This window comes from Medicago truncatula, chromosome 4 (genome assembly GCF_003473485.1).
Source record: "Medicago truncatula cultivar Jemalong A17 chromosome 4, MtrunA17r5.0-ANR, whole genome shotgun sequence".
Classification (NCBI taxonomy): Eukaryota; Viridiplantae; Streptophyta; class Magnoliopsida; order Fabales; family Fabaceae; genus Medicago; species Medicago truncatula.
In genome coordinates this window covers 55,548,357-55,574,492 of record NC_053045.1, presented here as the reverse complement: position 1 = coordinate 55,574,492, position 26,136 = coordinate 55,548,357, and the positions used below count along the sequence as shown (strand labels likewise).

At 34.6% G+C, this 26,136-nt stretch overlaps 2 protein-coding genes across 3 annotated transcripts; one reads left to right on the top strand and one right to left on the bottom strand.

Moving 5' to 3' along the window:
- On the top strand, positions 1–3,223 carry LOC11441234 (beta-1,4-mannosyl-glycoprotein 4-beta-N-acetylglucosaminyltransferase). 2 transcript variants are annotated; one of them, XM_003609336.4, is made up of 2 exons: positions 1–213; positions 1,892–3,223. In XM_003609336.4, the coding sequence occupies exon 2, from the start codon at positions 1,963–1,965 to the stop codon at positions 3,052–3,054; it is 1,092 nt and encodes a 363-aa protein (XP_003609384.2). In that variant the 5' UTR covers positions 1–213; positions 1,892–1,962; the 3' UTR covers positions 3,055–3,223. The 2 variants fall into 2 exon arrangements, with proteins under 2 accessions (XP_003609384.2, XP_024636729.1); XM_024780961.2 differs by having other exon boundaries at positions 2–218.
- Positions 3,224–5,434: 2,211 nt separating this feature from the next.
- Positions 5,435–24,324, bottom strand: LOC11446670 (structural maintenance of chromosomes protein 5). Its single transcript, XM_003609334.4, has 29 exons — positions 24,133–24,324; positions 23,545–23,876; positions 23,366–23,439; positions 22,022–22,171; positions 21,826–21,930; positions 21,448–21,593; positions 17,912–18,023; positions 17,537–17,692; positions 16,115–16,236; positions 15,884–16,028; positions 15,737–15,802; positions 14,818–14,946; positions 14,622–14,720; positions 14,371–14,536; positions 14,115–14,260; positions 13,860–13,923; positions 13,635–13,759; positions 12,515–12,592; positions 11,246–11,318; positions 11,070–11,173; positions 8,931–9,047; positions 8,783–8,860; positions 7,812–7,911; positions 7,677–7,731; positions 6,609–6,657; positions 6,438–6,525; positions 6,281–6,353; positions 5,842–5,945; positions 5,435–5,758 (listed from the first exon to the last, which is right to left on the bottom strand). Exons 1-29 carry the CDS (start codon positions 24,138–24,140, stop codon positions 5,697–5,699), a joined length of 3,126 nt encoding a protein of 1,041 aa, XP_003609382.2. The 5' UTR covers positions 24,141–24,324; the 3' UTR covers positions 5,435–5,696.
- Positions 24,325–26,136: the final 1,812 nt, after the last annotated feature.

Below are 26,136 nucleotides of genomic sequence, written 5' to 3'. Positions count from 1 at the left end.
TATAATAATTTGACTTATTGTTATGGTGATTTGATAATGTTGGTTCTTTCTTTCTAGTTGAAGAGATGAAAAACAGTATCCTAAATTGATAGATTTTCAACTACCTAGTTTCTCTCTTTACCACTCACTCTAACTACTTTCTATTTCTATTCTGTCGCTCCTAATTCAATGGATTTTCTTCACCCATTCTTGACTTCCCCAAACCTCTCCTAGGTAAGGTACTTTCTTTTTCTCTCTCTCTCTCTCTCTCTTCTTTGCATGTTCATTTTTGTTTCTTTATTGTTCTTGTTTGTTTCTTTAAACCTGCATATCATTGTTGTGTTTGACATAATTAAAAAGACTTGAATTTATTACTTATTTATATTGTTTCTCTTGTTTCATTAATTATTATTATGAAGCTTTATGAGGTTTGAATCTGTTCCTTTATAATCTAATAATGATTGCTATTCAAGATTCTGTGTGTTTAATTTTTGTTTCTTTATGATTTATAGTATTTACAAGTCAATTTTCAGAATCCAACAAGAGGCATTTAATTGCTTTTAGCATGCATATTGTGATGTGCATATATAACTCTTACCAAATCTTGAAAAGTTTTGGATTATGCTTAATTGCCCCCTTCAAGTTTGGTCCACCTTCTATGTCAAGACTCAAGATTCTTGTCTTTTTTATGATGATTAGCTAGTTGTCTTTTTATTCCCTATCTTACAAAATTGAAAAAGTTATCTTGCAATTTAAGGATTTGTTAGAATATTCTTGAAATTTGATAGTTGGAATACTTGTTTTTCAATATCAATGGTATGCAAGCCTTTTGCTAATCATTTTCAAATGATTCCATTACTTCTACCCATTAGTATTAACCATCATAGTTAATTCTACCTATTAGTTCTAATTATAATTAATATTATCATGGAGGTTTCTTGAGCATCATTGGGTCTCAAAAGTTTTAGTTTTCACCACATTTGTTTCATCTCCTTATAAGGAGTTAAACTAGATTCTTATCACAAGACAATCACAGATCGGTAACTTATGTGTTGCGTGCTGATCTTGAACTCCCTCCCCTCTTGAGGGTGGTTAGATCGAAATGGTATTACGTTGTAAGATTTGGTAGGAAAAACTATAGGTGTTTTGTATATATAGGTAAGCAAATCAAAATAATTAGTAGAAAATGATGAAATCTTTTCACAAACAAAAACTGTGAGGAACTATAAGGTGAAAGGATTTTATATAAAACAAAATTCACCTTTTGAAGTTAGTATGAAGATGAAATTTTTATCTTGTTGGTTGCTCACATTTATGTTTTTTTCTAGTTAATAATTTATTGTGTTCTTAAGGTAATTGGATTTCTTAGTAAACTTTATTGTCTGCATAATATTTGCTACAAGTTAGATTATTTATTTGCTAAACTTTATAGGCTGCTTTGTTAAGATAATGAATTAATGATAACTCTATTGTCAAGTACTCTATTTGGGAACTGTTTTATAAATGTAAAACAGTAGTTTGTATTTGTGACTAAACCACTCACATTTGAATCCAACAGTTTTCCGTATGCACTTTTTGTAGTTATAACAAACTTCGGGAAAATTGTGGATTTGAGGAAAACATGGGTAGTTAAGTTAAGAACCATATGAAAAGCACCTTAGGAAATGAACCTAAGTTTTGTTGATATCAAATATACCTTTGCGATATTTTTGCTTATACTTGGTGCATGCTAGAGAAATTGGCTTTCCTTGACAAGTTTATCAGGTGTTTCATCTTTTTATGGGGACATGACTGATACGTGATAGCTCAACTTTTGTATTCAATCTATTTGTCTCTTGGGAAAATAATGCATAGAATGTGATTCTACTTTTCATATTGTTAGTTCTGATCCCTGATGCTGATATTGTTGCAGGTGACCATGATCTTTCCAATAGTTGAATTGGGGGAATCGATTAGAATTATTAAACATTTTCCCTTCAAGGCATGACTCTCCGACCACGCCTCACTTCTAGACGAAAATTTCCCAAAAAGTTCCTTTGTATCTTACTTTTGTTACTTGTGGCAATTTGTGTAATAGGAATTTTTATCCACGGCCAAAAGGTTTCCTATTTCTTCCGACCACTTTGGGACAACCCCCCTGCCCCCTTTACAAGCATACCTCACTATTATGCCGAAAATGTCTCTATGGACCACCTTTGCCACCTTCATGGCTGGTCCCTTCGCTCCCAACCCCGCCGCATTTACGATGCAATTATCTTCAGCAATGAGTTAGACTTGCTAGAGATTAGATGGCATGAACTTTATCCATACGTGTCAAAATTTGTGATCCTCGAGTCCAATACCACATTCACAGGCATTCCAAAACCTCTTTTCTTTGCCATAAACCAGGAAAGATTTGCATTTGCAAAACAAAAAGTTGTCCATGACTTGTATCCCGGTCGAGTTGCAGTCCATGGATCAAATGAGGACCCGTTTGTGCTCGAATCAAGACAACGCGGGGCCATGAATACACTGTTACGCCGTGCTGGGATTTCCAACGGTGATATTCTTCTAATGTCGGATACTGATGAGATTCCAAGTCCTCATACTTTGAAACTTCTTCAGTGGTGTGATGGAATTCCTCCCATAATGCATCTTGAGTTGAGAAACTACATGTATTCATTCGAGTTCCCTGTGGACTACAGCAGCTGGCGAGCCACAGCCCATGTCTACGGTCCCCGGTCTAATTACCGGCATTCGCGCCAGACCGATGTAATCTTCTCAGACGCAGGATGGCATTGTAGTTTTTGCTTTCGGTATATTTCAGAGTTTGTTTTCAAAATGACTGCTTATAGCCACGCAGACCGTGTGAAACGGAGATCTTTCCTTAGTCATTCAAGAATTCAAGACCTTATTTGCAAGGGAGATGATCTTTTTGACATGCTGCCTGAAGAATACTCGTTTCAGGAGTTGATTAAAAAGATGGGGTCAATACCTCGTTCAGCTTCTGCGGTTCATCTTCCTGCTTACTTGATAGAAAATGCAGATAAATTTAAGTTCCTTCTTCCTGGAGGATGTTTAAGAAAACCAGAATGAGTGTTTTTTGTATTATATTTTTTTAGCTTTTAGCACGGTAACACTTAGCTTAGTTTTCTCCATTCTAGCTTCAGCATATAGAACTTTAGCTTTTATCATTTTGTACATGAAGCAGCAGGTATAAATTGCAAGAAATAACAGTTTTGATAGCAGTAAAACTCATCCCCTATACTCACTCTTGAATACTTTCATGGATGAAAAGGAGAATGCATGAAATGTAACTCCCCTCAAGTATATATAAAATACATCTAAATGATGCATTTTGGATAAATGCATCATCATGCATGGATATATTGTGATTTCGGAGTAATACTTTCTATTTTTGGATAAATGTCATATCTAAGACTTGATAAAAACATTAGAAAGTTCATACGTTAATAAAGTTACACAATGGAGTAAACAGGTGTATACAAGTAAACAACAAAACCTTTCAAAAAAAATAAACAAACAAATGTCATATGATGCATATGTTGTAGAACAACATAGTATATTAAATAGCAAGACGTGTCCATTAAGTTTCTTTTTGGCACATTCTTGATGAATCTAGTACCTCCAAATTAGAGTTTTTTTTTTTTTTTTTTTTTTTTTTTTTGCGGTTAGTACCTTAATTGCCGGCCAAGCTTGGAATAGGAATTTTGCAACGTTGTAATTTGCCTCTTGACTTTGTGGTTTTATAAACACACACAATATAGATTTACATCATCAATTTGAATAATTCCATTTCAAAATTGTATTCAACAACATTAAAAATAAATTTTCAATAAAACATAAGAAAATTATTAAAACAATTATTACTTTTCCCATTTTTCTTAAAATATCTTTTGCTCGCAAATATAATCCGAATGATGTCTCGACAAATATAATTTGAAACCTTTTATTGCCCAAAATTGCATAACAGTATTGACATATATTAAGAACACATAACTGAAAATGACCAAAATTAAAAAAGATAAAAATGAATGAAACTCTCGTTTCATTAATAGGTCATATCTTTTATAATACATTTACATTTATTACACAAAATTATTAAACACCTAATGTTAAACTTGTGGTTCAAGAAGATGGAGGGGGAATGAGGCTACGGTAAGGTTTGTTTCCTTTCTATGGTGAAGGAGACTTTGATGGTCAATCTTACACCCAAAGAGATCAACCTTACACCTAGACAAATAGTGCAAATTTGTAGAGTGACACCATGTCATTTATACAATCCTTAATATACTAGTGTAGTCTTTTTGTATGAAAGGTCAAAGGTGGAAGCACGTTGTAGAAGAAAACGGGAGAAAATGTGAGATGGAATGAAAATTTGTGATTGATTGATTGATAAGTATTTATAGGAGAAATTTGTTAAGAATAGTGCAGAGTGTAGAAGACCATTAATTACGGTCAAAAAAACATGGTAAAACAGGTCTGACCAATTAATGAAACTAGTCTGATCAAAGAAAAATGTGTGCAATGAGTTAGTCTTGTTGAGAAAGTAACCATCCACACTCTTTATTGATTCGAATCAGAACTCATCCTGCAAATGTTCGGATTATATAATCAAAACTGATCCCATAATGTTTGGATTATATAATCAGAACTAGTTCAATATTGTGTTAAAATTCGTACTTTAAAGTATATGCCAAAATAGTATTAGAGTTTTCAGATTTTATTTTCTAAACTGTATATTAATAAAATTTGGTTAAACTAAGCAATGTTTTGTGCTTTCTAAAATTTTAGGAGATTCAGATTATATAATTCGAATGATAATATTTGGAGTGTGCAGGATGGAAAAGAAATTCCCATATATAAACCCGCACAAATTTTAACCAATAAATGTTGACGAGTATCAAACTAACATTATTCATGGTTGTAACAGACTATTCATAATTCCATAATAATATATACTACTGATACAGACTATAAAGCATAATTTATTAGCACTGCTACTTCTGAAAGAACAAATCTATAAAATGAGATACGAATGCATGAAACTAAGACATTTATTAACCAATGAGAAACTCCTCAAGTGTTCATTCCACATATTAAACTTGCACTTTTCGCGACTCCTCCACGATGAGCCATATTCGTTTATTTTACATGGTTTGGGAGCATATTGCATGAAAACTCGAAAAAGGCTTCAAATCTAAAATATATGTATAAAGTTGAACAAAAAAATAGCTAATAAATATAACTAATACTTCAGATTTTAAAAATACAAAGTTTAACATCAAAATTTCTTTTCCATTTTTTAGCGTAACCCCAAAATTACATATTGCATTTTTTATTTTCTTTTCATTCCATTAATCTGCTTGTGTGTTGGTTTGTTTCATCTTTTACTATGATTGGGTAAATTGTTTCATCTTTTACTATGATTGGGTAAATGAAATTAAACAAGCAGTAATAAAACCTCACCGTTGTATAAGCAATAGTATAAAGAAATACGGATCCTATACAGCCAAGCTTGTCTACCACACCCTCTACCGCATTAATTACAACCACCGGATCAATTCAACGGCTTAGATACTTGTTAGATACTCAACGGATCAATCCAATCCCATCAATGAAACAAAAGCAAGTTCGCTCAACTGCAAACTTCATTTTCTTTCTCCACAAAACTAACTATACAAAATGCTAATCAACTCCATAGTGTTTGTTTCACTTTAACACATGGTCTCTTCAACATGTCCAGTGATAATACTCCATCGATCACCGGCAGTCCAGACTGATTATCAGAAAGAAAATGTATTGTAAGCATTATCAACAATAAAAAAGATGATAAATGTAGTTTTTGGTACGAGAAATTACCCTTTGAGGGTTGCTCAATCCAAGGCCCATTCATTACATTCAATATACTGCATGCCTCGCTATATTGCAGATCTGGTAACAACTTTGGGGTAAGTAAGAAACACCTGCAGAAGATTAATTGTCACTTACGCGTTAGAAACAATCAAATGTGGGGGAACAAAGCACATTAGTGACTGGCAAACCGGCAAAGATCAGCCTTAATTTCCTAATGACAAGCAAAGCTATGGGCTTATTTGCCTCACATATACTGCTCTTATTAGTATTTCGTATAAATACTATGTATGCTAATAACCGAGTGTTTCTCTTCCAGCTAATCAAAAGTCTTAAAAAATGAAAGACAGTCTTTGACTCGCTGAATTAGGTATGTAACATGTATTCATCAAATTTTATTATTATTTTTAAACGAAGGAATTGAAAAGTAATATTAATTAGTACTCACTGTGGTGTATTTGGCTTGCTTGCTGCTCTCACTAGTTGCTGAAACATCTTCCTTTCATTTATTGGATCCATTCCTGATAAAAAAAGGAATCAATGAAGGTCTCTTAAGTGCAGTCTACGGTTGAACCAAAAAGAATTTACTCTAAAGACTAACCAACCTTGGTTGATCTCATCAACAACTCTAAATGGGCAGTTTGTAAGATCTTGAAGAGAAACAAGATAAACAATAGTTGAAACTGATCGCTCCTGGAAAACCAAATTTAAAGGTTAATTAGCATGCGGGACAGGGGAAAGAATCAATGCACTGAGAAAAGAATCCTCTGTAGTACCCCTCCAGATTGATGATGGGCACTGAGAACTTCAAGCTGTCCATTTTCTCTGATAGAATAAAAAAAAAAAATATACTGTAAGAAACATGAAGAGTGAAACTGGAGTGTATGGTATGGGAGAGTACATATTTTTAGTAAATTCCTTCGGTATCCTTTGCTTTTTTTTAGGGTAGTGGTACCCTTAAATAAAATAGTAACATCACAATATAATTGAAACATAAATACAATCAATTATGAGGCACTTTATACCGCATTCAACTCTAATAGGTTGTGTTCGGTAAACCAATCTATGTAAACAAATATTTTATAGCAAGTTGTGTACACAAATCTATGTAATCAAAGTTTTGTCCTTTGTTTCTAGCAGGTGTATTTAATTTGTCTTGCAGTACATTTTTTTTACGACCCTTGTTTTGTTGCCAGTTATGCAAACAAACTATTTACTGTTCAGTCTTGTCCTGTTTTCTGAGCTTGCTGTTTTTTTTTTTTTTTTTGGAATTTCTCTTTTTAGAAGCTAGTTAAATTGTGGTTTTCTCATTGAAGATTTTCTGCCGGCTTTTTAATTCTTTTCTAAGATTGGTTCCGCAGCAACAGATACAGATAGAACAGAGACAGATATAGAAGGGGAAGGGACTTTGGCCGCCTAATGGCCCTGGAAAAGGAGCACTATGTCTCTTGCAACAAATATTGCGAGATCATGGTGGTGCTGTGCGCCTAAGTCCCACCCTTGCTAACCATTTGGGTTTTGTACCGTACACATACCATTTGGCTTTTGTGCTTTACACATACAATTTGGTTTTTGTTCGAAAAGAGAGGCCTAAATTATGATGGGAATAAGGATGAAGATAACAAATTCCTAGCAGTATATAGTTCAGATTATATTAACCACAACAGTGAGACAGAAATCAACAAACGTGTAATCATCATTGTAGGTTGGGTTTCCCTCTAAACATTGAAGCTGACTGGTAACCAGAAGTTACATCAACTAATAATATGAATGAAAGGTGGCCCTGTGAAAGCACATTCTTAAAAACAGAATAAACAAAATAACTTGTTCAGAACAACTGTCACCTGAATTTGACTTTTATATGTATTCCATATTGATCAAAGTCCATATCATGCTCATCTGAGAAGTGGAAACACATTGATGAGGATGGAAGCATAAGAAGACCAGATAAAATTAATTTCAATTACAGTCTGACAAACCTAGTGAAACTTCTCCGGCAACAGCCATCTGTTGAAAATTTTGACTAAAGGTTTCATTTATCTGGGCCACAAGGTTTCTCAATGTAGGGAGCCATTTTCCCTGCAGAAAAAACTTAAAGATTTGAGCTTATTTCCACAACCGGAAACACAAAAAAGGTCATGCAGCTCAGGCACTATAAATCACATTATCTATGCATGGAAACGGGGTGGTTTCTGAAATAGCACTGAACTACTTTAGCTACATGCTAACAACTCAGGACTTGAATACCGGCTCCCCCGTCTTCATAAGTTCTAAAAATTATATCACAAAGAACTGGCTAGCTTAGCTAATAGGATGGATCAAATTATTTCATGTAGTCAGTCCATCGACCACATAGATTCACCAATCCATTTTGGGCCTCGTACTACAGACATTATAAACGTATATGCAAGCATACACATGTTTTGGAAAACACCTAAAATAAATACAGATTTGCTCTTCCTTGCCTTTATTATTTTACCATTCAAAACACTTTATAAAAAAGACGTGTATTTATTTAAATCTGCATGAATGAAACTTAACGAATAGATTATTAGGAACTTTTCAAATTTATAATTTTGTAGCCACATACATAATTGCAGAAGTGTTGCAGGGGAAGAATTTGTTCCAATGAAATCTATATCATCAAATAACAAAAGCATTCACAAAAAAACTGCTAAAACTAGAGAACGAGGGAAATTTTCTAAACTACTCCGAAAGATTAGTGAAAGTGGGTGTAGGAAAAGATGGGAGAGCTGCAAATAAGAGCTAGCACTGTAAAGAAATGGGAAACTGTGCAGTATTCTTAATTTTTCAGGTGCCACATGCTAAACTGCAGCTACTATCCTCAATATTAAATTATAGTTTGGTCGAGATTGATTCAAAACTTGCAATTATAGATGCATTCTCTATATCTTGGTATTCTAATCATGTAAAGAAACACTTATCTGACCTTAATGTTATCCAATTCAGCTAGACACCTTGTGGATTCCTTCTTGTCTGCATCAAGTTTTTTTGCAAGATCTTCTATCTGCAAAGTCACAGTAAATATAGATGGCACGTGGAAATAACCCAACAAAAACTACAACATTGAAGAGTACCTGTCTTTGACGAGCCTCATATTGTTCCAATATGTTACTATTGACAAAAAGGATTGAATTGGCTTGAGAAGTGGTATCTTGGATAGCTGCTTCCAACTCCTCTATTGTAGTAGGCATCTAAATGAAAAACCCAAATGTTGTTAGAGCTCCCATTGACTTACAAGTTATATATATATATATATTATATATGTAGAAACCATGGTAGATAAAATCACAATCTTAAAGATCGGACTATTCTATGATTTTAGGAGCCCTAGGCGATTCCAACCATATGGAATGTGATCTGGTGATATTGTGTGATCACACTACACCAAACCAAAAGCAGGTTAACCAGCAATCCTATTGTTAAAATCAAATAACCAACATTTTTACCATCCTATGAGGTTTTTAACACTTCCAATCCTATTGACCAACATTTTTCTCTATCCTATAGGGACGGAGCTAGAATGGGACATTTTTCTCTATCCTATAGGGACGGAGCTAGAATGGGACATTTTTCTCTATCCTATAGGGACGAAGCTAGAATGGGGACACCCGCAGAGGCCATGGTCTCCCCGAAACTTTTTATAAAAAAATTTATACTAGTGTGCTATTATATTTTTTGTCTATATCTTCTTTTTTTGTCAACTTCATATGATATTGTATAATTGCCTTTTTTTTAACTCAATATATTGAGTATTAAACCTGTAAGTTTCTACTATTATAACTTTTCAACCAAGTAAAATATAAAACAAGCATGAGGATTAATTTATTAGAAATCTAATTTTTCTTATATTCTTTTTGAAGCAAAGTTGCTGATTCGCAACCACGAATGTGCTTAAAGAGGTCAGAATTCAGATGCTGTCCATTATTTGTGAATTATGCAAAAAAATTAGTTGAGACCCATAAATCAAATTGCTCCCCCCTAAGATTAATTCCTAGTTCCGTCCTTGCCTAAGGTTTTTAACACTTCCAATCCTACTTTTAGCATTTCTTTCTTCCCAGCCAAAAAAAGCTTGCACATTGTTTCCATGTGTAACAGCGCTTCACTGGTTACCATCTTCTCCATTGTTCCTCTTGTGTGGTGGTGCAACAGAGGTGCTCTTCCTTCACTGGGGTTGGAGAGTTTTGGTTTGGGAGGGTTTGTTGATTTGGTGTTTGACTGCTTGCTGCTCTTCTCTTTCTCAGTTCTCTTTTGGCATTCTTATGGATGGTGAGATTAAGTTTAATTAAGTGCTTATAGTGATTTAATGGTTTTCACCTTATTTAAATTATTTTACATGCATATATATGAAATAATATGAGCAAACACACAACTATCGTAGAATCTCACAATTTGCATAATGATGCCTCGATTTACAATTTTTACTCCCATCCTTATGTAGGATCTAAATTTTGACTACCTTCATAGAAATTGTCAAAGCACATTATATCATAGAAATTTGTATTTCAGTGATGAAAGGACACAAAAAAGGGCAACCCAGTGCACTGAAGCTCCTGCATATGCAGGGTCCGGGAAGGGGTCCCACCATTTGGTGTATTGTACGCAGCCTTACCCTGTTTTTTACGCAAGAGGCTGTTTCCAGGACTTGAACCCGTGACCTTTCGGTCGGTCACATGAGAACAACTTTACCAACAACAACAACAACAATAATAATAATAATTCAGGTCATGTATTCATGACGTATCAGTACTAGTGTGTATTGGGTACATAGGAAAAGTACTGTATTTTAAAGACACAGAATTCAATTGAATCAGACAGCCTTTGGTTGTTGATAACCCTCTCAACCATTCAGGGACTCTTTTCCAAATAATTTCCATTTGAGAACAGTTTTCTTATACTGAAACGTGTTTGATAGCTCAAATTGTTCAGCAATAGAATTCTTAACAGCTAATTAGTTTTGCAAGTAATATACATGCATAATTACCCCCACCATAATGTTTTCATTTTACTTTTGCCACGGTCCTCTAAGGTGTTTTGGTAATAGAAGTTGCGTTTGTGTTCATATAGTCTTTCACCGTATCAAGTTCAAAGTCATCAAGCATGCAAACGACAAAATATATTCTCAACTGGAAGCACTGCCATCTGAACAGGATTGGTGATTGCGACATAAATATTTAAAACAAGAAAAGGAATGTATGCAAATATCTAATACAAACCTCAAGAAACTCCTTCTCTAGGTCAGGTGTAAGCCGGGCAATTGACTTAGCATAGTTCAATAAATCTGTAAGCTTCTGTCTACATTCTTCAGCCTCTTTCTTAGCTGTAAAACAAGAATTAGGAATATTGTTGCATCTTACAAAATCTACAAATTAAAATTTAAATAGCTTCTCACAGTTATTATAATGCAATGATGTCTGCATAGCAAAATTTTCATGCTGCTTCAGATTGGCCTCCGCTTCTCCAATCTAAAGAAAATTCAAAACATATAAATGACACAATGGCCTCCAATTAGTGATAGGTCTCCCAAAAAAAATTCTTTTTTTACTGAGGAAAACAGGCCTCCAATTAGTGATAGGTCCAATAGTACATAGTGAGATAATCCCTGGAAAAGGGCCTCGGACAAAGACACAATGGCCTCCGAGAAAATAAAATAAATGTGACCTTCCATCCCATTATGTCAAAAGAATTGTGATACTAATTTGTTTTCTTTCGAGGAAAAAAACTTTTTGTATATTCTTTTTTTTTAGACATTGACTTTCTCTTTGAAACCTGAGTAACACAGCAACAAATCCTTCATCATCCCTTTGTTTACTTCAATTTTTTTTAGGCTTTTGGTTTTCCGAATTTCACATTTACAATGTTTCAACAAAGATGAAATGAATTGTCTTTATTGTCAATTGAAAAATAAATGTTCAATGAAATTGATTATGATAATTTAATAAATGATTTTGTATCTCAATTTTTAAAAAATAAAATTTAAATAATTATTAATATTTTTTTAACTAAAAAAGTCTCACTTTGGAGTTCGCTTTAGGCCTCATCTAGTGTTGGGCCGGCCCTGTGTTCAGGCCATCTTTTATCCGATGTGGACTCTATAACACACACCCTGTGTTGAGCCTCATTGAGTGAGAAAACTCTAGTATGTATCTATTTTGAACATGAATCATCTTGAAACGGTTCCCTCTGACGAATCCCGATTAAATCTAATGAATCACTATTAAAACTTAGAGTGGAATTTTTTTGCCAATTTTGTATAGCCAGACACATTTCTTTTGTCATTTGATTTATTACTTGAATCTTGAATTATTTTGAGCTTTGTAGATGATATGTAAGCTTAGATGATATGTGAGCTTTGATGGTGACTTTTGTTTTGTTGTAACAAGCTTGGAGCATGTCATGTATGATCCAGCTTGAGGAGCGCTGTTAAAATTAAGAATCTTTAGGAATTCCTTTCATTCTATAACTTCCTAGTTTGATAGTTATTACTCCTAGAGTATACAACTTGCTAGTCTAGTGCTTACTAATTAAGCATTCAATGCATTTATTGTAAAACCATTGTAAATACAAAGAGTGTGATCTCGTTATAGACACACAGAATTTACACAAATAACACACAGATTTTACAATGTAAGCATGAGCAACATAACTATGATTTGATTACCTTTGCATCAAATTCAATGAAAGCCATACGTTGTTCAACAAAACTTCGTCTGTGACCAGCAGCATCAACAAGAAGATCCTGTCAATTGCCCAAAAATCAACAATAAAAAAACAATATTCCTCTTGGAGCAAAAACAAAAAGAAAATAACGTTTTAATGCAAATGCATTTGAATATTGAACCATAATTGTTAAAAGTTGAAACCTGCAATTAACATGATTTTTTTTTATTAATGAAAATTTAGGATGAAAGGAGGAGCTTTGGCGCAACGGTAAAGTTGTTGTCACGTGACTGAAAGGTCACAGGTTCAAGTCCAAGAAACAGTCTCTTTTGTAAAAATCAGGGTAAGGCTGTGTACAATACACCAAATGGTTGGACCCCTTCCCGGACCCTGAGTAAGCAGGAGCTTTCGTCCACCGGACTGCCTGTTTTTTCAACGAAAATTTAGGATGAAGAGATAACATGTAACACACAGTCGGTTGCTCACGCAGTGGATCTCTCCCTAGATATCTAGAGAGAGAGATGTGAAAGTAATAGCCTTTCTTTTATGGCCGCCCCCGACTTACGGCTTTACGCTACTACTACTGTGATGTGAGCGGTTCCAATTTGTTTTTTTTCCCAATTCTCCTGGCCGGAACTTGTATGCAGCACTTATACGAAGGTGCATGCATAAAGGTTTGGAACTCTTTTCTTATCTGAATCTTTAAGACGGGACCCTATTATCGAACCCTCTACCGAGCTTAACCCTGCCCGCATTTCCTTTTTTTTTAAGGGGGCCAAAGAAATGTCTCCACCTGCTGCCAACAGTCTTTCTTCGGAATTCTACTGAACGGGTCGATCCTCCCCTCCCGTTTGTTTTAGCAACTTATCCTAAGGTCTCCTCACCAAGAGCTCCCCGGCGACGACAGAGGAACCAACCCGCCTGCTGTGGCGGGGCGGCTTGTAAGGAAAACATCTGAGCTCAGTGAACACTTCTGAATGAAATTATATTTACCTCCTTCCAAGGGGACCCGAACCCAACACTAGATAGATACAAGCTCTGTTATGGTCAACTAAGCCAGCCCCTTGGAGTTTCAAATAAGATGATATTAAGAAGCAGTAAAAAGAACGGAGATAAATCACCTTAATTTTAATTGCATTATGGAATCGCTGAATGTTACAATTTGTTGCCTGATCAACAAGCTTCGCTAACTCCGTATCTAAATCATCTTGCTCCTCCATTGATTTCAGTTTCCCTTTCTTTTGTTCTAGAGGTCAAAACAAGGTATTTGCTTTATAGTATGAAAACAAAATGGTAATCTAACTATTTCATATCTTCAATTTAGTATATCACTTATACATACTTACCAATACACCTAACAATTGCTTGTCGCTCTTTTTGCTTATTTTGTGCTTCAGAACGAATGTCCTCCTAAAAGAAATCAAAATAATAACAAAATTTCAAATTTTAGTAGGAGCATATTTCTTCAAACACAGATTAAGTTAAAATTAAAGCTTTTTATCAACAATACATGAACCCTTAGGGAAAAGAAGAAAAAAAAACTCTAGGACAGATATATATCATTATAGTGAAATTAAAAATACAAAATTTTCTGTACCTACCATCTGTTTACGAAGATTAGCAGCCTGATTCACAGAGCTTTTTTCCTCGTCTTGAAACTTTTTGAGACTTTCCTCCAAGGAAGCAATTTGTTCTTGAAGCTCCCTTTCCTGAGAGCTCAGATCCTCAATGTCCCTCACATTTGAATCTAAATAGTTCAGCAAAAGGTAAACAGAGAGAGAGACAATAAGGAACCAGCATTTAAAACTAAGTCACGTGACCCAAATGTTGGTTAAACATGCTTTTAGAGTGGCATACTATTCGTTAGAAGTCGAGGGCGTTGCACTTGTTCAACAACTGCTGAGACATGATTTCCATATCTAGACTTAGACCAGTGATAGTGATTTTCTGGTGTCCATAAACTAGTAATTCCCAATTTTGGGACCTCATCAGCTTTCTGATCAGTTTCTTTCGATCCAATAAACTGAATTGCAAACATGTAGAAAATGAATAACATTGCATAACTAAATAACATCACAATCAGATTGGCTAAAGCATGAGAGGCATACTGAATGATCAAGATTAGATTGGCTAATCAACACCTCCTTGACAGCAACAGGAGCATCAAAAATTTGGTCCAGACGAGAGTGGATACCAAGAGCACGCATCTGGGAAAGAATTATACAACAATGATAAAATGTTTGATATTGATTTGAAATATAAATTAAAAATTAAAAAAATTTAAAAATGTTTCCCCAAACTTACATTGGCAGATATTTCAGGAGGCGGCTCTCTTTGGTTATCACGACCAGTATAATTTAAAACTGGTGCATCGTAGTTCCGTAGGTTGTTCACCAAGAAGTCCCGATCGCGAGGATCCTGTGTTATGAAAGACTGCATTTGAACAAATGAATAAGTCAGTATGGATAAGGTGATACTGATATCCATGCAGGAAATGGTGAAGCGCGAGAAGTGACTCCTCTTCAATAAGACCTGTACAATTACTATATTCGACCCTCACACCAAAATAAAAATACAGCATTATACCAACCAATTTTTGTCAGTCTGACTGGAGATACAGAGTCTTTGCATAGGGAAAAGGATACAGTCAAAGGAAGAGAGAAAAAATAAAATAATACAATAGTGATGGGTTGGGGGAAATAGGCAGGGAGTTGAAGGATTATTTTAAACTTTGCTTGTTTTGTTCAATTTTATGGTGGGGATGGGAGTGAATTCCCTCATGACATGACTAAATTTTGGCTCCCCTCAACTGGGGGGATTAGGAAGGTTTGATATAGTTTAAACACATTGAATAACATATTCTTGCATAAAATTAAAAAAAATCAAAAAAGGCATAAACAGTAAATTAGACCTTCCCCTCAAATAAAATATCTCCCTTTCCACAACTCTCAACCAAGCGAAATAAAGTCCGATTAAATCTCTCACCTCCCTTCCCCCCACCATTAAAACCCCTCTCCTCTTGTTTGAGCCAAGCAGAACCAAAGATCTCCACCAAAAATAATAGAAAGCAAGTTTAAGAATGAAGCATGGGCTAAAAAAAACTCTAAAAATGTCTAAATCTACAAAAATGTAGACAGAATTTTCATGGTATTAGGGTGGAGAAAATTTCAGAAAAAATTGCTTTTACAAAAACAAGAGACCATAATAAAATATCTAGGACTACCTTCCAAGTGTACCAAGCAACTTGACCCTCTAGATATCCAGCATGAGATTGATCCGAGACATTCACCTGTAAATTAATTAGCTCGGCAGTTTAACAGACTAAGTAAGAAGAACAAATGGCTATAAAAAAAAATTTTAACATATATACCTCAACTAAAACTGGGCCATACACCTCCTTGTGGAATTCATTCCGATGCTCTTGGACCCATTTATAAGCATCAAAAATTCTTTCAACCCCAGATGTTCGCAATGCATTCAAACATTTGGTACTTTTATTATTCATTTCCTTCAACCTGCAAATTTTACAATAGAGAATTAAACAATATATTCGCAAAAGTAACCAATCTGAAGAAAACATCATCTTGTGCCCATCTTCTACCTCTCTTTACACTTCGTTAAGGAGAACTTTTTTTGCTTTATTTCGCTTTCTGCTTGTGACTTATTCTGTCTCGCTTGATTAGCAGAATCATCCAACTCCAAAATTCCCTCTCTCAGTCTATGCTGGTAAGGGAAAAAAATCATATAAACTATTTTTGCAGAGTATAATATTGTCTAAAGTTAGTAACAAACATATCACAGATATTTTGAGTGAGAATAATGGGAATCAAGCATACTTGGGTTTACAATAATTGAATCTAGTCTCTATTATACCTGATCAATTTTTCCTAGTCAGTTAATGCACCTGGAACTTACTGAACAGTGTTTAGGAGAAGGCATTTCAAGAGATCCACTGAAGGCCAAAAGAATGGAAGAGTGGCCAATTCCAAAAGACATCAAGGGGCTAAGAGGGTTCTTGGGATTGACAGGTTATTACCGAAAGTTTGTCAAAGATTACGAAATCACTGCTAGGCCTCTCAGTCTCACTCGGTTATTTAAGAAAAATAGCTTTCATTAGGGAAGCGAAGCTACTAGAGCTTTCCAAGAATTAGAAAGGGTCATGATGGAACTGACACATCTGCAGTTGGCATTGGAGCTATGCTCATGGGGCCATAGATTTGCTGCTTCCACTGCATGAAGTTCTTGCCATCAAACTTAACATGCAATGCGAAGAGGGAAAATTGCCCTCAGAATTGAGAAATGGATTCAAAGTAGCCATTGAAACAGGCACAGGATTGAAATAGAAGCTCTAGATACCATGTTAGAAATGCAGAGCGCAAAAAAGTAAACGAAACTGAAACAAAATTGAATATTCAGAATTCATTATAATTGGTTGAATGATTACAATGATACTACAGCTGTATTTATAAAAGATACAGAGTGTAACAGATTCTTACTACAAGCTTGTGCATAAGCTAATAACTCTTAACTAACTAGAAGCTTCTAACAGAAGCTACTAACAACAGAAGCCATCTGTCATAAGACAGAAGTAACCGCTAAGCTAACAGAGGCTGGGCTCAAGGCCCAGTCCATAGACTATCGCTAACACTATAATGATTCAGCGATGGTGACAACAATATAGGCTGTCAGGTTGTAGTGATGGCGGAGGTGGAAGGCGGTGAGGGCATTTCAGGGAGCAGTAGAGACGGCAACAATGGTGGTAGACGGAATATGATGATGAAAAGCAACAATAAAAATGAAAATGGAAATTGTAAGTTATTCTTGTTTTCTTGTTCTAAAAATAGAAAATACGAACAAATTTGGAGAATAAACATTCATAAAACAATTACTCAATCAAGTTAATGTTTTTATTTAAAAAAAGAACTCAAATCAAGCATGCCCTTGATTGCACTTACATAAAAAGCGTGCCCTTAATTGTGTGTGTTGTGGGTATAATATAACCAATGACTAAAAGTACACTTACAATCTCGTCCCTGGGATGTTCATAAGGGTTTAGACTCTCAAGTTCAAGTTCAGCAGCTGCAAGATCCTCCCTGGCTTTTTTCAATTTCTGTTGCCGAGTTTCTTCCTGCTTCCTCAACTCGTCCATCTCTTTGTACTTCCCTTGTAATTCCACCTCCTATAAATTGAAAACAAAGAACTAAAATCACATCAGAAAGTTACAAGAAGAACCCAAAAGTACAATAACATGAATAATTATTAATCTACTTTGATGGTCTCGGTGCCAAAATACAACTGTTGTCAAGAAAATGCATGGTTGATAGTGAAGATGCTGGTTTCCGTCACTAAAAAAATTATAACAATAAAGTATGTAAAGTAATGGGTGAGAGAAAATTACTAATTGGTTCTCTTTCTCCATAAGTTCCATTCTCTTCTTGGCATTGTCACTTATTCGGTTGTTAGCCTTTTTACATTTTGCATCTAATGCAGCTTTCTCCTCTTTTTGTTTCCTGTTAGAACATGACAAAATATAATTTTATCATATCATATATACCAAAAGGGAGGGGTTTGCCACACAGACATGTTCATCAGATAGCAGAAATAATACAGTAAAGGACAACACGGATGCCAACTTCATCAAGGGAATAAGCTTAGGCTGATGTTCTTGCAGTAATATAGATATGGATCTGTTAGGACATCACCGTCGTTGGCTAAATATGATAACAGTAATACAATAACCATAAGTTAATTTGATGATAATTCAATAGCCCAGCATTAATTAAATCCATTTAAAATTATAAAAAAAATTAAAATAAAATTACTATTCTACTGTATTGGCAAAATCTCACTAGAACACTAAAACTGATTTTTCGTTGGTAGCGTAGTATTAGTATAGTATTAAAACATCAAATAAACACTATTTTAGTATAGTGTTGGAAAGATCACAGTAATCAACCAATCTATTTTGCAGCAATAAAAATGCACTAGTGCAATATTGTTGACATCCCTGTTATTCCATCTACATAGTGCAAGTTTCAGATGTTCGGTCCTGGGCATGAGGTGATGTGTTGAAAACTTCACATTAATTAGAGATATGACCAAGATACTGCTTATAAGGCTTGAGCAGTCTTCATCCTACAAGTCGGATTAGTGGGGTTGAGTTAAACTGAATATCTTACCTTGTTGTCACAGCCTAATGCCTGTATTGATCAATTAAAGAACCATCCATATTACCAGGCACAAAGACCAATAGTGTTAGGCATTATGGTGTCTCACAAAAAATAACGGTCATACATTGGCTAGAGAGAAGGCCCAGATAGTGGTAAACCTTACGCAATCCTCAACTTGCAGGCCAATTTTGTAACAATGAGTCAGGCACAAAACCTAAGTGGAGTGAACTTCCACCCATTGAGCTAGCTTTGACGGGACTGAAATAGGCCCTAAACCAAGAGTATAAGATGGAATCAGAGAATAACCTAAATTTGTAATTGGACCAAGCTCTATGCTATTTCCACCCACATTTGACCATGCTCCAGATGACCAGCCCTTGGCGTGAGAGGATTTGTTGCGATCTTTATTTTTCTAATCGCATAAATCCACACTTCAAATGTTCAGTTATGAGCGTGAGGTGGTGTGTTGAGAGTACCATGTAAGCCTATCGTTGGTGGGGCTTAATGAAGCATTACTCCACGTCTACTACTTCGGCTTCTGCTACTCAGGTGTGTTCTTGCTTAAAGGAATTAACTATAGCCTTCAATGCTAAAACATATTTGCTATTTTACTTTACATTTGGTTTGAAAATTAGTATCAGTGAACTTTGATTGTTAGTTATGAATGTGTTTAATTGTGTATTTTTTTATTGAGCTCTTATGTTTATGGTATAAAATGTGTGTATTGTTTCCCTAAACTTCGGCGTAGCAGTCATACCACTGCCTGCTACACCGCTACAGCCTTTTGGGGGTCAACCTCTAGGCTTCACGGTCCACCATTGAATGCAAAGATAAGGAGGCGTCAATACATAGTTGACTTGATTGCACGTTTGGCTCTTCCAATTTGGACTATGTGCGAACTTGGTGCTCAAGTGTTTGTTGAGTCAATCAAGTCACTGTGTTTTCAAAATTAAACAAATCAATTCTACCATCAATCTACAAGTTCTACCTCCGTTCCTTCAATAATCATTTTTATACACAAAATATAAAAAGAAATAATTTTAAAGATTAATCTTAGAATTTGGGTTGAACCTAACTCAACCCTACAAAACCAACTTGCAAAGGGAGGGATATCCACTTATAAACACTATTCAGATCATATCACTATCTAATGTCGGACTCTCAACAGACCACCTTCGACACCCTACCTCCCCCTTCCCGTCTTCTATCCCTCAACCTTTTTTGATGCATATTAGATTGCTGATCCAGATGATAGAAAGTATGCTTCAGGTTCTTCGGTTTATCTTGGCCCCAACTTGGTTTCACGGTGATCTGTTTAACAAATTCTAGTTGGTAGATCTAGCACTGCAGGTCAATACAGGAGATTGGTCAAATCTGCATCTGAAGTGTTGTGGAATCAGCCTTTGTTGACAGAACTACTAATTCCATTTCAAACTCCATTACAATATTGTGATAATCTTAGTGCAGTCTCCCTCTCATAATCTAGTTTCGCATGCTGCAACCAAGCACGTGGAGCTTGAAATTTTCTTCCTCAGAGAGAGTCATAACAAAAGCATAATTGTCCAGCATATTCCAGTCACCGATCAAACTGTTGATGTACTCGCTAAGCCACTTTCTCCTCCCAGATTTCTCACACTAGCAGGAAAATTCAAGGTGGTAGACAGGGGCTCACTGAATCAACCACCATAGGTTTGAAGGGGAAATAATAGAATAATAGAAATAGCAGTATTTTCTATTGAAAATAAATAGAAAGTAATAGAATTCAGTATGTGATTCTGTTACTGATTAAACTAACTGAGAACTAAGCCAATTAGATACTTCTATGAAATACCTTAGGGTGTGTTTGGGTTGACGGTTTAGGAGGGGAAGGGAGAGGAGGGTTTACTTTTCTTTTTTAAATTACAGACTATAATAACATGTTTTTTTAAAATAAATTAAGTGTGATTGAAGTATTATATGATCGTTTATATGTTATTATTTTAATTTTTTAAAAAACATTCCATAATGTCCATAATTTAAAAACGAAAATTAAACCCTTCCCCTCCTAAACCCTCCATCTAAACGCACCCTTAATGTTTTATTAATACTGTTCTTTTTTATGAATTCTTTTTTATTTTCTTTCATTTTGCTCGGTTTTTATCAGATAAAACATCAAAAGAAACAAGAGAAAGGAAATAAAAGAAGATCTGAAAAAAGTAAACGAAGAATGGAAAAAAAAAATGTGGAGTGTTGGATGAATGACCCATGTAGTATTAGGACATACAAAATTCACCTTTAAACCTGTGGCATATGTTCATGCATAAACTGCTCATGAAATGTAATTGTTGGTGCATCTCTGCAATTTATTTGTGGTTACTAATGAGAGTGGAAAGGGAGGATTTTCCATTCAAGGTATGAACGGTGTGTTGTTAAATGGCGGTCATTGTGGATGGCAGTGGTGCTGCAGGTTATAAATTCGTATCAGATTATGAATTCATTTCATTCAAATCCTGCATTTCAAGGCTTATATTAAGCCTCTTCTTGGATATAGAGTAAGACATATTTTTGTTCCTTGACTTTGCTGAAATATAAAACAACTGAAAACTCTACAATTATTTATTAATCGAACAGACTATTATGAATTTCATCAAAAGTCAAGTTTCCCTCCCCCAACTTCTGCCCCTGCTAAAATATAAGCAACCTTCTCATCTAGCAATTCAAATTCTAAGAGGATCAAAATGTAAACAATTACAAACATGTAACAAAGTAAGAAAGGATAGCATACTTAATAGGTTCTTTAAGTTCGTTTAATAATTTTGCAGCCTTCTCAAACTCCTTTGCTGCAGCCTTCTCACGCTCCTTAGCTTCACGATATTCAGCCTGCTTCATATCATACTTCAGCCATGGCAATTTCTTTTTCATTGATTCGGCCTACAAAACAGATATAGGTATATTTTTTTATCTTTTCCTTTAAAAAATGCATCAAGACAGTGAACTTTCAACGCAGGAGGATCAGAAAACCTCCTATATGAGAAAAATAAAGGATGAACTAAGCATATCAGAAAAAGAATACACATCACCACAAAGGAGTCTGCATTGCTCGGCATATACAAAACATTCAGACAAAGCATGTGATTATGATCAACGAAACCCAATAGTTAACCTTGGTAAGAAGTTCATCTCTTTGACGAACACGTTCAACATCCTTCTCTAATTCAGCATTACGTTCCTTCAACTGATTTAACGTTCCTTCATTTTTCACCAGAGACTGAAACAGAATTAGTAAATTGATCATGAAGTTGACAAGCAGCTAAAATTTAGGAGATTTCCATCATTCCTTTAGTAAAGGGTGAACTTACCAGCTCGACATGCTTCAATGCACGACTTTTATCAATAAGTGCACGATGTTGCTCTGGAAGTCGTGGATCACCAACAGCCTTTTCTGTCTCTTCCAGAAGTTGCACAGGAGTTAACTTTGCAAACTCACAGACCCTGTCTTGCGGTAAAAACTACCAAAAAGACAAGGATCCAACAGTAGTTCAGTAGGATAGAGAGAAAAACAAAGTATTAGCCCATCATAGATTTGAACATCACAGTAAAATAATACCTAAAGCAATATTCCTCAAAACATACAAATAAAACAACTAAATCAAAGGAAGTTGTGAAGACCAAAACATAATGTGATGTAGATATGAGGATGCGGAAAATTCTTAAAAATTATAGATATGTCGGCACAAAATTATAAAAATATACACATTTAAAAGAAAAGTATTTGTAAAGGGACATTAATAATTTACACCTGATTAGGATCCAAGGCCCGGCACTGAAGTTTATACATGGAGAGCAAAAGGAAGTGGGGCCAATATGGGAAGGAGAGAACCTGATTAGGATCCAAGGATTGGTTCACCACATTCCATAAGTAATCATTTCCAAGCAGCTAAGGCAGGAATTGATATTAGAAGTGTTTGTAGATGCTTAAACCTAGACTCTCGAGGTGTTTAAGGGACTTGAGGACCTATTTGAGGAAGTTTGCATTAGTGTTTTTTGATGATATCCTCATTCACAACAGGTGTGTGGAAAGCCATGCCAAACATCTCAAGAGGGTCAAGGGTGCAGCATGTGTTGAGGAACCATTGGCTATTCGCCAACAAAAACATGTGTTCTTGTGGTAAGAAAAAACTGGTGTCCTGGGGCACATCGTTTCAAAACAGGGTGTCCCTTCTAATCCAAAAAATTGGAATGGCCCCCAGAATGTGAAGAGTTTGAGGGGGGAAGCTGATGTAATGATGGCAGAAGTTGGCAGTGGAGAAAGCAAAGGAGAAAAAATTCCACAGGCCGTTTATGAAAATGAATGTTCAACGTCGTTTGACTCTGACAGGTTGGTGTAATGAATTCAAGAACTCTGACAGAAGAGGAACTGAATGAAATTTCATTGATGAAAATGAATGTTCAACCTCGTTTAACTTAACCAAGCCAGAGCCATTTATAGAGTTCTATTAATTTTCAAATTAATGTAACTGAATAACTGTAACTAACTGGAGGTGGTTTGTTGACATACAGAAGCAAAAAGTTCTAGAATACAACACGATAAATAAATAAATAAATTAAAGAGTAGTCCGGAGTTAAACTAAGCAAAATGAAAACTGTGAGTAACACTATAGTCTAGTACCATGAAGTATACTGATTGCAGGTCATAAACTTACTTGAGTCAAATTATTCACTTGGATGTTAAACCTCTGAATGGTTTCAGCCACATCCTTTTTGGACACAATATTTCCTAAAATTAACACATTGGCAGTTAGCACGTGCAACTTTTTTCTCTTGTGCGTATACAGTATTATACATACATGGAAATATTCAGCATATAAGGAGAAAATCCCACCATTTAAAACCCATTCGGACTTGTTGATGGTGTTTATTTTACGCATAATTGTAATGTGATCCTCTTTATGGTCTCCCCTCAAGGTAATCTTAATGTGGCCAGAATCTTCTCCCCGCTTCACATATGCCGGAATACTTGTGGCTCGCCCAAGCAACTGGGGCTCTCCGCAGAGGCCAAGAGCAATAGCACATACAAGAGAACTCTTTCCAGAACCATTTGGACCAATTACAAGATTCAAGCGAGGCCCGGGTTTACATTTTAAGTAATCAAATGTCATGAAATTATGAAGCTCGATTTCTAAAATGTTTCCAGGCATATAATCATCCTCCCCCCTGAAACAAACAAAACTCAAATCATCAACGAAATGATCACTTAATTTTAGTTTGCAAACTCATTTCCAAACAACATTCCTTTCCTGCATTATTAACAAGATAGAAAAGAAATACAAACATGGTGATTTTCTTTATTCAAATAATGGTAATGTTGCTAACTTTCGTTCTTCAAATAGTATGAATTAAAATACAGTAAAACAAATGATGATAAACACAAAATTGAAATTAAACATGACTGAAAGTTGTTATTTCTTACCTCATCATGTTTGCTCTGAAAAAATTGCAGAGAAGGAATGTGTGATGATAACAGAAGAAGAAGTAGAATCAGCGAGATTCCGTGAAGGCGCCAAAAATACCGGGACGGTGGTTGTCGGAGATGATGGAGTGTCTTTCTAGGGTTTTGGAAGCAGAAGAGAGAAAGAGAGGGAAATCAAATAAAGACAGTTTTTTAATAAAAACATATACACTGATGTAAATTAAAAAAATTGGATATTTATGTGTATACAAATTCGCAGTTTTTTTTTCTTTGAAAACATAGAAATATATATCAATATACGCATGTGTCATAGAAGTATTTTATTCATGCCTATTTTATTTGTAATTTATACATTTTTTTTTAAGGAATTCGTAATTTATACATATGGGTCTTTCATATGCATTAAAAAAAGAGTTTTTCTAATTACATTCTATTTAATCCTGGTTGCATCCTAAAATGATAAAATTACTCTTTCATAAAATTAATTTTTAAAAATCATCTTCATTTTTTTTTGTTACACCCTAAAATCCCTCTTCAGTTTAAGTATATCATGTAAACTTAGTTTCAGTAGGTCATGTAAACTGAGTCTAAATGTACGTACTTAAACCCTGTTTAAGTAGGTCATGTAAACCGAGTTTAAGCGTACATTTAAAAGTTCAACCTTGTTTAATGATTTTACGTGATCTCAGTTTAGTATGTACATTTAAACTTATTTTAAGTAGGTCATGTAAACTAAGTTTAAGTGTGCATACTTAAACTCAGTTTAAGTAGATCATGTAAACTTAGTTTAAGTAGCTCATGTAAACTGAGAATCAGTTTAAGTAGGTCATGTAAACTCGGTTTAAGTAGGTCATGTAAACTGAGTTTAAGTGTACATCTAAAAGTTCAACCTTGTTCAATGATTATTAGTAATATCAGTTTAAATATGTACATGTAAACTTAGTTTAAGTAGATCATGTAAACTGAGTTTAAGTATGTATACTAAGTTTAAGTATGTATACTTAAACTCAGTTTAAGTAGGTTATGTAAACTAAGTTTAAGTTGATTATGTAAACTAAGTTTACATGAACCTACTTAAACTGAATTTAAGTTAACCTCAACAATGTAAAACTGAAACTGTCGTACATTGCAGTTGAACAGGAAGAAGAAAATTGAAACCAGTGTTATTGAAAAAGAAAAAAAAATTCACTTATTTTTATGCAATCGAATATGAATGAAAGATGTTTTGATTCACTCTTTAATCTTCCATAGAGATTAATTAAACGTTAGGATTGTTTAATCGTTGGTGGGTGAAAGAGAGTGAAATTTTAGAGTGACAATGAATGAAATCAAGATTTTAAGAAAATTTATATAGAAGGACAATTTTTATATTATAAAAAAAAAAAAAAAAAAAAAAAAAAAAACTGGGTGTAACTAAAAATATATAAGATGTGAATAGAAAAACTCTCAAAAAAAATTAAAGAATATAAATTCTTGTCGAAAAAAAAAAATGCCCTGATATAAATTAAAAAGAATAGGCGTGAGTACAATTAGACATACGAGTATCTATTTTTTTATTAATACTACATCCGTTCCTTTTTAATTGTCACATTTTGATATTTTACATAAATCAAGATAATCATTATTTTTGATGCAATAAGTAATACTTTTACTATAATGACATTATTCATTTAATATCTCATTTCATATATTTATTTCTCCGCAATAAATAACTAAGGACAATATTGGTAAAACAACATTTAATGTTGCATTGAACTTTGAAAGCGACAGTTAAATAGGAACAAAATTTTTCTCCAAAAGTGACACTTATAAAGGAATGGAGGGAGTAATTTTGTTACATATGCAGCAACTTAACCTAATATTTTCCCTCCCATTTGTTGTATTAGGTTAGCAGTAATTTAACCTAACAAATTCCATCTAAAAAAATGCATCTCACCAATTTCATTTTTATCCTCTTGCCTTTTTTTTTTACAATGTTTTATACATTTATCCTTATTTATTAAT

Excerpts from the sequence above, each read along its gene's own strand:
- LOC11446670 (XM_003609334.4), bottom strand. Across the intron at positions 11,319-12,514 it reads TCATTGAATTTGATGCAAAG|ATTGGAGAAGCGGAGGCCAA; the intron begins GTAATCAAATCA and ends AATTTTCTTTAG. Across the intron at positions 5,759-5,841 it reads GATTGAGCAACCCTCAAAGG|TCTGGACTGCCGGTGATCGA; the intron begins GTAATTTCTCGT and ends TCTGATAATCAG.
- LOC11441234 (XM_003609336.4), top strand. The coding sequence starts at position 1,963 with ATGACTCTCCGACCACGCCTCACTTCTAGACGAAAATTTCCCAAAAAG.